Consider the following 11,622-nt stretch of genomic DNA (forward strand, 5'->3'; position numbering starts at 1 on the left):
ATCCCATAGTTATGTCTTCCTCTAGCTGAGGACTCCAGGAGTCCCTAACACTGTAAAAAGCAGGAATGCAAATCATTTGCAATTGTCTATTAATGTGCATACAATACCAAAGAGTGCTGCTGAAGAAATCCTGGAAGCTCTGGGCTTGGCCTCTTTGCCTTGCCCTGCCATGGTATTCATACTCACCGGTGAGTTCTCCTTGGAGGGATGGGATGGTGGGTGTTAGGGTGGTCATGTTAGGGTGGGCCTGAAACCCTTGAAAGCCCAAGTCTACCCAGAGGACTGGGCACGGGGTGCCCGAGTGGTAGGCAGCAAAAATCAGAGCTGGCTGCTCCTGCTTGCTGCAGTTCCCATGGAAACGGGGGAAAGGCGAGAGGAAATGCATTCCCGGCCTCTTTTAAAGATGAGCTCCTCCAGCAGCACCCCCCAGCTGCCACACCTATTCCCATAGGAAACAGTGGCTGGCAATTCCCCTGGGATGCAATTCCTTGAGCAAGACTACCAGGCATACAGACTATTCCTTACCTATCCCAGGCAACAGAGTGGGCCAGAGCAAACCACTCATCCCAACCCCAAGGCTGAGCCTCAGAGCTCAGGAAAAGTGAAAGAGCTTCCAGCAATTTCTGCAGCTTATATTTTACCTCAGTTTGGATCTGGGGAAGTACCTGCAGGGACACTTGCTCTCCCAAGACTGTCAAGAAAACTAGGTTCTACCTGCAATATCTGGATCTAGATGGATCTGGACCCTTCCTGAGACCTGTGTCTGTGTTCCCTGAGGATGCTACTGTGAGTTTAGATGGTGGATATGAAGAGACTTTCCCATTCATTCCTGTAACCAAGCTTGTTAGCTCTTTGGGTGAAACACATTGCAGTCAGCTCTGTGATTGCAAGTTGAACATACTTGGGCCCAGCGGAGATCATTGCAGCAAAGACACTGCACAACTAAGGCCTTCCCCTGAGTTATTGCATTAGGGTGGCTGGTCAACCTTAAACTAGCTGGGGCTTCCCACGATTTAGACAACCACAGCTGGAGCTCTTGAGAAGTGCTCTTTGTCCTTTGAGCTTCTGCACTTCATCCCGAGGGGAAGAAAACCCATTGTACCCCTTGCGTCCCCACTAGACAGGCCAGCTGAGATCAAAACCCACCTGACAGTCCCGGCCAGCTTAACACCCCCTCAGTGGGACTGGGAGCTCCCTGGCAGAGCCTGGAAGGCAGCTCTGCTCTCAGTGGGGATCCTGAGGGGCGGCCGCACCGGGCTGCCTGCTTGCCTGCTTCCCTGCCTGCCTGCCGCCGGCGCTTCAAGGTCACCCACCGCCCAACTCGGGGCGGGCAGGGGTCCCGTCGGGGCCCCTATCCTATCCTATCCTATCCTATCCTATCCTATCCTATCCTATCCTATCCTATCCTATCCTATCCTATCCCACCCCATCCCCATCCCCATTCCCAACCTCATCTCCTCCCCTCTCCTCCCCTCTCGTCCCCATCCCGTCCCTCCCGCCCCTCCGGGGCCCTCCCACCGCGGTTCTGCCCGCCCTCCTCCGCCGCGCCGGGCGCGGGAGTGGGGCTGCGCTGTGGCGGGGCTGGGGGCCGGGGGCCGGCGGGCGGCGATCGCTGCCGCCCTGCCGCGGCTGGGGGCCATGCCGGCGCCCCGCCGCCCGCCCGGCCACCGGCGAGGCAGCGCCCGGCGGCGGGCGGGATAATGCGGCTGCCCAGCCCGCAGGCACCGCAAGCGGGGTGCCCCCGCCGCCATGTCCCCCCCGGCCTCGGCGGCCGCCGCCAACGAAGGAGGCAGCAGCACGCCGGTGCCTCCAGAGGAGGAGGCGGAGGGGGCCCGAGAAGAGGTGAGGAGAGCGGACGCCCCCCAGCCCAGGGCTGCCCCCCACCAGCCTTAATCCTTCCCTCCCTTCCTGCCTCCCCGCTTTGCACGGCGCGTTCATTGAGCATCCCGCCGTCAGCCGGGACGGGCTTTGCTCCCCCCATCTCCAGGTGCGGGCCCCCTCGCTGGCAGCCCCTCTCCCCTCCTCGGGCCCTGGTGGGGCTGGGGGGAGAGGAAACCCGCCGGTCTCCATCGCCTGTCTGGCACCTCCGCTGTGCCTCGGGGCCGGGAGCAGAGCAGTAGCCAGCGGCTCCCCGGGATGCAGCCGGGGGATGGGAGGAAGGGTGAAAATCACAAAAGAGAAGCGCGGGGCGCTGCTTTGGCTTGCTGCTATGGGGAGAGGGTGTTATGCCTGGGAGAAATGGATTTGGAGACACCCCCCCCGCGTCCTGCGCTCTGGCTTGGTGGGGGGGTGTGTGCCAGGAGGTAGCACAGTTACCGGGGTCACTGCGAGGGGGAACCGCGGCGGGCAGCCGAGGAGAATGCTTGGGGACTTGGTGAATCCCGGGGTTGTCGCTGGTGACTGCTCTTTGCTGGGGGGAGGCTGGGGAGCGCAGGAGGTGTGGGCTAGGGCAGGCCAGGTACCAGCACAGCCTTGCCTTCAGGCTATACTGCAGTGCCTCTCCATCTGATGACTTCTCTAGCATCCAGGCAGCAGATGCCAAAAAGGCTCAGGAGCAGGGTGCTCTGCACTGGGAACAGCACGGGGAGGCAGGTGTGTTGAGCCCCTTTGTCTGCCCCCACAGATCCTGATTGCATCTTGAGCTTCCCAAAAGGAGAGAAAGCAACTGCACTGGCTATGATGACCCACCTTATGCTATGGGGCTGTCGGCCCATGGAAGGCAGCTAGGCAGCATAGGAAGGGCAGCTTGATCCTGGCGTGGTGGGTTGTCTTCATGGTGAAACTACAGCTCAAAGGGCAGCTTGAGGGGTTGCTCAGAAGCTGGTGCATCACTCGTCCTCTGCTCTTGAGAAGCTGTGGTTAGCAAATGCTGCATAATCCTAGTGTTCGCTGCCTCCTTGGCTTAGGAACAACATGCATGCCTGTGCATGGTTATTCTATATATACAGATTTATATTTAGATATAAATAATAGTGGGAGAGGAAAGCTGAAGTTCAAGGACTGGGAAGCTGTACGAATACCATATACTCTGCTCTGCGGCTGTTCCTCTGTTCCTGTTTCCTTTCAGCAGCCCTTGGTGCCATGAGCCCAGGCTCTCCAAACAGATCCTGACCAGTCAAGCTCTACCATGAGGCACTTTTTTAGGGTGAGGACATGCTTGTGCCATGCTTGCTCCCAGTGCTCCAGCAGTGCTATGTTCAAGAGAGCACAGTGGCTTTTGAGAGATGGCAGAGCAAGAGCCAGTTTGGATGAAAGAAGCAGAGCAGAGACAGTCCTCTCATGAGTTTCCCTCATCTACAGTGTCCCCTGCCTCACGGGGATTATGAGAAGATTGTCTGGGCTTTGATTGCTCTGTGGTGGCTGCCAGCTAGGGTGTCAGTGTAAACTTACCCTGCGGGAGAAGGCAGAAGGGCTGCACTCCATGATCTATGCTGTTTAATCTAAGGGTATACTTCCTGCAGCCAGAAGATATCACAGGCTTCCACGAAGCAGCTGGTGGAGGAGAGGAAAGCTACAGCTTCTTCTGACAGTGCTATGACTGACGTGCTTGCTGGTGTCTCATCTGATGTAAAGAGGAGAGACCTTAGGGGAGAGCTGGGATTCACGGACTGTCCTAGGGCAATCCTCTTGCCCTCAGAAATATTGGGAGGGGAGGGTGTCCCTGTTCCTCTACAGTGTCTGTGTAAGACTGTGCTGGCAGTGTGATGGCCTCATTTCCATCAGGACCAGCCGTTGCTGCCAGCATTGCTGAGCCTCTTGGGAGTGTGGCTAAATCCCACCTGTAAGGATCCATTGGCCAGGGCTGGCAGGGAGCCAGAGGAGATGTCTGGGGACAGGAAGATGGGAAATGAGCTTCAACTGTTTGAAGGTGCTTCATCTTGACATGTCTTGGGTCTTCATGTCTTTACTACCTCAGAGCCATGCAAGGTGCTGCTCAGCTTGTCCCAGCATGGCAAGTAGCAAGGGCTACTGTCCAAAGCTGATGTAGCTGTCTGGGAGAGCCTTTGTTCCCTCTTGGGATCACATGCATACACTTACATGTAATGGTGGTGAGCTGAACTTCATTCAGCAATGCATTTCCACCATGGAGGGTATGAAATGCCAAGGGATAAGCTCTTCATCCTGGGAACAAGTGAAAAATGCCCTGCTGCTCAGGTGGTGACTGATGGAGGGAACCAGTTCTCCTCCTAGCTGGGATGTAAAATGGAGACCATAGTACCACTGCAGGAGCTGACTGCTGGCAGGGTTCCCTGTCTCCTAGATGCTCAGTCTTCCCCTTTCTTCTGTGGTTGGCAGTGCTGCCAGCCTGGGGCTGAGCCAGCTCTTCCTTCTAGGCGGGTAGTTCCTGAATCTGGGTAGTTGGCATGTGGGGTGCAACACGGTGTTTGCTAGCACCATCCTACCTAGGAGTTGCCGATGTCTGCCCAGGTCTTTGGAAGATGGTGACACTTGGCAGAAATGGCTAGCTCCTCCCTGCCTGTCTTGTTCTGGGGATTTCAGGTCAAAGGGGACAGGGCTCATTAAATTGTTGCATGATGCAAGCACATCGGCAGGGCAGAGTCATGGAACCTGGTGCTCAGGAGTCTTGTTGGAATCCCCTGCAAGCTGGGGATAGCCTGGTACCCATTGAGCTACCTGAGCCTTCAAAGTACTGCTCTAGGGATTTTGATTAATTTTGCTGCCTCTCCAGAACACCTAACCCTGTGAACCTTGGGGCATCTTGTAAAGTGAGAGCTTAGTTCACAAGCTTTCTGGAGATGAATTAGAGATTTCAGGCTGGTCTCTGCAGGGAGAAGCAGGTGGGAGTCATTGGAGATGAGTACATGAGAACACTGAGCTCTGGGCAGGTTTATCCTTTGCAGACTTTTTTGAAAAGAGGATTCCCCAGATATCAAAGGAGTTTAGTGCAAGACTAGAAGTGGGGGCCTTCACTTCTATTGCCTCTGCCCTGTGCATTGCGGCCATCTCCGTTTGCTTAATGTCTGCTCATAAGTCATTCCCTCCATCCCTTCCCATCTGTCCCAGGGCAGCAGCTGCAGGTGTGGGACTCCATCCCCTTCCACCTGAGGGGCAATATCAGAGGCAAACACTATGTATGAGGGAGGGGAGACTGTACCAACACTTTAGGCTTGCCCTTAGCAATGTGTGTTACATTTAGTACCCAGGCACCTGGTAAGGGCTGTCCCAATATGTACTACATGGTGAACTGAAGTGCAGAGTGTTGACTAGGGACTTAAAAAGGGATTGGCTGAGCCATGGCTGGACCAGTTCTGCCCTCTGGCACTACAGAGATGTTCAGGTGCACCTGTAATAGTGTATTTGCTCACCACTCTCCTGTGCTCAAGACAGTGCAATGGGGAAGGCTCGTGGTGATGGAAGGAAACCCTGTCTGCAGTGAAGGAGGGCCAGCCTTTTGCTTCTTTCCATCAGACTGCAGCAGGCAGATGACGATGGCATTTATTATCAGAGCCTGCTCTCCTTCCAGTGACACCGTGTCGGGACGGAAAGGATTTCCCTTTCCCCAGCTTTCTCATCAGCATGTTTGCTGTCTCCAAGGCTCAAGGAGGCAACCTTATTCAGCTGCTGCTTCGGGGGGAGGCCACAGAGCTGGTTATTTGCTCCTGTGAGCCCTTTCCAGTCCAGGAGAGGAGTAGGGATGCTGCAGTTCCTACTGGGATTAGACTCTGCAGTTGACTCCTCCTCCGTCTCTGCTGTGGTTGTATCCCCTGTCGCTGGCACTTGATCAGCTTTCACAAACCCCACCAGCATGGCCGATGTGTATGTTTTACCTCAGAAGCCTAAGAAAAAAGTGTTTGTAAACAGCTTACAGCAGGGGTTATTGTGACCCTGTAAAAGTGCTGCAGTGTCTAATTGCTGCGTAGGCTTAGGAGGAGACCAATGCATGGACTAGAGCCCTGCTAACACAGTTCTGGAACCAAGCCGGAGCTGCACCGCACTCCTGTTGCCCTGCCCCAGCTGGAGAACTGCATTGGGGCTTGCCTGCATCTCTGCAGAGTGGCAGCCTGCATCACCCTTCTCCTGAGCAGGATGACACAGGCAGGGGAGGATGTGAGGGGCTGGGGAGCAATAAGGAGGTGGAATTTTCTTTTCTGAAATGGACCTGGCTGAAGACCTGCCTCCCTGGTGCCCCTTCCCCAGCTTGTCAAGTGAACGAGCTGAATGCTTTGCTTTATTCCTTGTGTTCTGTTTGCAGATCCCCCTCCCAAACATGGCAGGTTTCTCTGCAAGCCCTTTCATCCCACAGAAACCCCAGGGTTGCCATGTGCCTGCATCTCCTGCTCATAGCCCTGTGCTTTTCCTTCAGCTGAGTGGTCCCCTGCACAGCCTCAAGGACAGGGCTGCCAGGGAGGATTTGCAAGGCAGAAGGCAGCTGTGGGAGAGGAAACCTTCATCCTCTGGGGCAGTGGCACAGCAGTCCATGCTGGAGCTGCTGAGCAGAGCTACCCCATCCCCCTCTCTGGTGCCTGCAGGTCTGTGTTACCCCACCTGCCTTCCCTGGGGAATGTGACCCTGTTGCCAGCTCTCAGTCTCAGCTGGGTTGCTCGAAGAGGGGGGGCTCGGTGCTACTGATGCCTGGCACCCCCAGTGGAACATGCCATCATTCCCCTCTGGATGTGCCACCTGCTCTGCTTACGGCACGCTGGCTGTAGGAAGCTCCCTGCCTCTGGGAGAGAAACCTCTGCTGGAGAGTTGGGCTGGAGCCAACTCTGCTCATTGCAGTGGCAGAAGTCCCACTGGCATGGGATGAACCAAGCTTGGCAAGGTGTAGGGAGGAAAGATTTCCATGTGGGGCTCTAAGGGACCCTGCTAGGGCTGGTGGGCTCTTCATCAAGAGCAAGAGGGATTTCTCAGGAAAGAAGAGGCCCAAATCTGGCCCTAGACCCGCCAGTTACATTGTGACCTCTGGTTCTTGCTTCAAGAACCTTGCTTCATCACCTTTTTAATGCAGAGGTGAAAGCGATCCCTCTGCTTTCTAGCAGCATTAGCCCATTAAACTCTTTGGAATCCCTCAATAAAAGATCTTTCCAGATCAGTGTACTCAGGAATGGAGGAGGTATGGGACCAGGCTTGGACTTCACTGCTCTGGGTGGTATCGTTATAGCTGTTGTTAGCCCCCTCATGGCAGGGTGAGCTCAGGTGCCACGCTTTGTGAAGCTGGGAATGGATAGCAAAGCTGAAAGCTTCTTAGTCAGTTATAGTGACCTCAGCATGAGGCTGGATTTCTTGCCCCTCTCTCTCAGATCTCACCTTTGGAAATTGCTGGGTTGGATGGCATTTGTGCTGGATGAAGTCTTGTGTGTAAGAAAGCAAATCACCACTTTGCATGTTGTTCCTTTGAGTGTGATGCTGTCAGGTCTCACTGACCAAGCTGGATCAATACTTGAGACTTCAGGGTGCGGTAGAGAGTGACAAAAGCTTCCTTACATGAGGGGTTTTCCCAGGTCTTTGTGAAACCCTGCATGGTTCCTGTGGTGAAAATATCAGTGCAGTCTTGTTTAAAAGTCCTGTTGCTGAGGTCCTGCTTTTTTCTCACCATGAAAGACCTGAGTGTTCCAGAAGCGTGGGCTGTCACCTGGCATCCCAGTGTGATCAGGGGCGGTTGCTGGCAGCCATGTCCAGCTGCTCCCTGCTGCAGCAGTGCAGTGGGGTGATCCTCTCTTCTGGCCTGAACACCTCTTAGGACATTATTCTGTATTTAGTTTCTTTCCCACTAGAGGTGACTGCATTTCAGTTGTGGAGAAGTACTTAGCCATTTGTGTGGTTTATAAAGCACTTGAGAAGCACTTCAACCCTGGGCTGCCAAGTGCTATGGTGGGAATTTCGATTACCAGAGGCCTTTCTAGCTGCAGAATGTCTGTTTCTCTGCCTTTCAGGCACCTCAGGATGCTTGTGCTGCCCTGGTAGGAAATCTGAAGGTTGCTGTTGGTCATTACAGGGAAAGGGGGAGAAACTCATTTGTGAGTGGTGAGAGGTGTGGTGGGATGAGCTGTGGTGACGTGTTCAGGTAGGACAGCCCATCAGCTGGGTTGCCTGTGCTGGTGGGATGAATGCTGAAGCTGAGGCATGTGAGGGAGATACCTCAGCCTTCATCTTTCTGTGCTTCAATAGCCTTTCACCAGACACGGTGCTTGGGGTGCGGGCCAGCACAGTTGCCCTCTGCTGCTCTTCTCCACGTCCAGCTGGGCTCTGGCCATTTCCCAAGGAGAGGCAAAGCACAGCAAAGGGAGGCGGGGGTGACAGCTGCCCACTCTGCAGGAGTGTCATCCTGGGAGAGATCCCAGCCTCCGGACTGCCTGCTGAGGCTAGGAGCCCTATGGCATCTGCCGTTTTGTCCCTGTTTACAGAGCTAAGGTGCCACCTGCTCCCCATCCCCTGCTGCTGCAGCCTACTGACTCCTCTCTTGTTTTCTCTCCCTTCTTCCGGTCCTCTGGAGCAGCAGCGGCCAGTGAAGCAGTCTCTCAGCAAGTCCCTGTGCCGAGAGTCCCACTGGAAATGTCTGCTGCTGTCCCTCCTCATGTATGGCTGCATGGGAGCCATGACCTGGTGCCACGTCACCAAGGTCACCCGGTTGACCTTTGACAGCGCTTACAAGGGCAAATCCATGATGTACCACGACAGCCCCTGCTCCAACGGCTATGTCTACATCCCCTTGGCCTTCCTGGTGATGCTCTACGTTGTGTACCTGGTGGAGTGCTGGCACTGCTACACCCGCAACGAGCTGCAGTACAAAGTGGATGTGGAGAGCGTGCATGAGCGTGTGCAGCGGATGCAGCAGGCCACCCCCTGCATCTGGTGGAAGGCCATCAGCTACCACTACGTCCGTAGGACCCGGCAGGTTACCCGCTACCGCAACGGGGATGCCTACACCACCACTCAAGTGTATCATGAGCGGGTCAACACCCACGTGGCAGAGGCTGAGTTTGATTATTCCAACTGTGGAGTTAAGGACATCTCCAAGGACCTCATTGACTTGGAGAGCTACCCAGCCACAAGGCTCCGCTTCACCAAGTGTTTCAGCTTTGCCAATGTGGAGTCAGAGAACTCCTACCTGACCCAGCGGGCCCGCTTCTTCACGGAGAATGAGGGCCTAGATGACTACATGGAGGCCAGGGAGGGAATGCACCTCAAAAATGTGGACTTCAAGGAATACATGGTGGCCTTTTCCGACCCAGACAACCTGCCTTGGTATGTGTCCCACTATGTCTTCTGGGTGGCGGCTCTGCTGACCTTGTCCTGGCCCCTGCGGGTGCTAAATGAGTACCGCACCTCCTACGTCCATTACCACGTGGAGAAACTCTTTGGGTTTGACTATGTGGCGGTGACACCTGCTGAGGAGCGCTCATTCTGCCGGAGGATGCCCCGTGTCAACACGGTGGACAGCACCGAGTTGGAGTGGCACATCCGATCCAACCAGCAGCTGGTGCCCAGCTACTCGGAAGCAGTCCTGATGGACTTGGTGGGGCTCTCAGGCTGCACCAGCTACTCTGCTTGCCGGTACGGGGGCTACCGGCAGAACTGCGAGCGGTGCCACAGGACTATAAGCAGCTCCTCCATCTTCTCCCGCAGTGCCCTGAGCATCTGCAATGGCAGCCCCAGGATCCCCTTCAGTAGCAGCCGCTTCTCCCTGGGCCGCCTGTATGGCTCGCGACGCAGCTGCCTCTGGCAGAGCCGGAGTGGGAGCCTGAACGAGCAGAGTTGTCCCACCGAGCAGACCCGCCTCTCCAGCCAGGTGACTGTGGAGGAGGAAGACCCCCCTCCTTATCAGGACGCCCTCTACTTCCCTGTCCTCATTGTGCACCGCAATGAAGGCTGTCTGAACCATGACCACCGTCACCTCCACCGCAATGGATCCTGTGTGGAGACCTCACTGTGAAAGCAGAGGGGGGGCAAGATCTCGTTGTCTGTTGCCTGGCCCAACCAGTGCAGGATTTGGGGAGTGGAGCACAGGACAGGGAAATAGTCCAGGAGGACACCAGGACGGAGCAGACTCGGCATCTCGCTTCGGCAGCCAGCAAAAGCTCCCCTGCCATGGCTCTGACCTCCTGGAGGGGTGAGTGCTGATGCTCCCCCTGACACGGCACAGAACTCTAGACCAAACACAACATGCAAAAAAAAACCCAACCCAACCAAACCAACCCCAAAAGTGTAATTCATGGCATCAAGATCCAAAGGGGGGAATAAAAAGACAGGCCTGATGTAGGGAGAGTGGTGCTTTGGCTCCCAGCCCTGTCTTCAGGCTGGCTTGTGCTCCGAGGAACCAGCAGCCACCAGAAAGCACCCTACTACACCTCCGCCCACCCTGCTGCCCACACTGGAGCAAGACCCTCGCAGGGTGGAGATGAGTGAGCCCTTTGGGAGCAGCATCTGACTTGCCTGCGCATATAGGTCTGGGGCACCTGGGCACGTGGAGCTGAGCGGCAGGTTAGAGCAAAGGCTGAAAGCCACGAATCCCGCTCTTCCCTTTCTCCTCCACCGTTCCCCACCCTCCCCACTTTTTTTTTTAGACCATGCTTCGATTGTTACTCTGTTCTCACTGCTGGGAATGGCACCACCTCCAGAGGACCCCAGGCTCATCTCCTTAGGAAGTCTCAGCACGCCAGATCTGAGAGTCAGCATCCCCTAGGTAAAGGGCTTTCAGTCTGGGATTACAGCAGGCAGGCAGCACCGGGAAAGGGATGAGTGTGCAAACCCAGATGGAGCAGAGATCTGCGGCTCTACTGATCTGCTTGCTGGAGGAGGGCTCACTGGAGAGAAAAAAACGGGAGGCCCCTGGTGAGCTGGGGAAGGGGGAGAGGATGGCACTGGGATGAGCATCATGGTAACAGGCAGCAGGTCAAGTGTCTGGGGTCCCTTCCTGGCTTTGAAGTGTGTCCTAATCCCGGTTCAGACAAGCATCAAGGAAGGCTCTGGTAGGTTCAGCTGCAGTTCACCTATTGATAATACAGCAGCAGTCTGATGCATGTCTACAGGAGTGAATTTTGCATGAGATCAGCCTGAGTTCTGTTTGTAGGGCTGGATGTTCCTGGCATCCTGGCTTTGGCAGAGAGCTCTGAGGGGCTGGGAGGGAGAAATGCATGAGCATGCTGAGGTATTGGGAACCTGGGCTGGGGAAGTGAGGAGTAAAGGCATTCCCCTTCTGTGGGGCTGCACTGTGGATGCAGGGCCTGCAGCTGGGAGGCAGGGAGGCATCTGCTGTGAGGGATGCTCTGCAGAATAGAAAAGCTGAGGATTCGTCAGAGGGGAACCAAGCAGTTTGCACTACAGAGTTTTTTCTAGAGAGGCATGAGAAGTGAGGTGGTTTCTGCACTGCCGGCTAGCCCCCGGGTTCCTTTGCCTTGCTCTTATCAGGTTAGGTTGGCCTCAGATCTGTACTGCCCCTTCTGTCCTGCTGGAAAGATTAACAGTGATGTTGGGCAAGGAGCCTTCATGTCACTGAAGCTGCATCACTGGCTGCAGCTTGCAGGCCCTCAGCTTTTTCTCCTCTGTCAACGCATCCCCAGTCCCTGTTCTCAGAAAAGCTGTTTCCATTTTCAGCTGACTTTTTAGGGGAGTGCATGCCAAATCTGCTGGCAATTTCTCCAGACAGCACTGCTTGGCCTC

General features: G+C 55.4%; 1 protein-coding gene across 1 annotated transcript; it reads left to right on the forward strand.

The window, feature by feature from the left end:
- Positions 1 to 1,749: 1,749 nt before the first annotated feature.
- On the forward strand, positions 1,750 to 9,895 carry TMEM151B (transmembrane protein 151B). Its single transcript, XM_030448538.1, has 2 exons — positions 1,750 to 1,842; positions 8,459 to 9,895. The coding sequence occupies exons 1-2, from the start codon at positions 1,750 to 1,752 to the stop codon at positions 9,893 to 9,895; spliced, it is 1,530 nt and encodes a 509-aa protein (XP_030304398.1).
- Positions 9,896 to 11,622: the final 1,727 nt, after the last annotated feature.

The sequence above is a fragment of the Calypte anna genome, chromosome 3 (assembly GCF_003957555.1).
Source record: "Calypte anna isolate BGI_N300 chromosome 3, bCalAnn1_v1.p, whole genome shotgun sequence".
Lineage (NCBI taxonomy): Eukaryota > Metazoa > Chordata > Aves > Apodiformes > Trochilidae > Calypte > Calypte anna.

Bases quoted from the DNA above. Each gene is read 5' to 3' on its own strand.
- TMEM151B (XM_030448538.1), top strand. From the start codon at position 1,750: ATGTCCCCCCCGGCCTCGGCGGCCGCCGCCAACGAAGGAGGCAGCAGC. The intron at 1,843-8,458 runs GTGAGGAGAGCG...CCTCTGGAGCAG, and splicing joins CGGAGGGGGCCCGAGAAGAG to CAGCGGCCAGTGAAGCAGTC.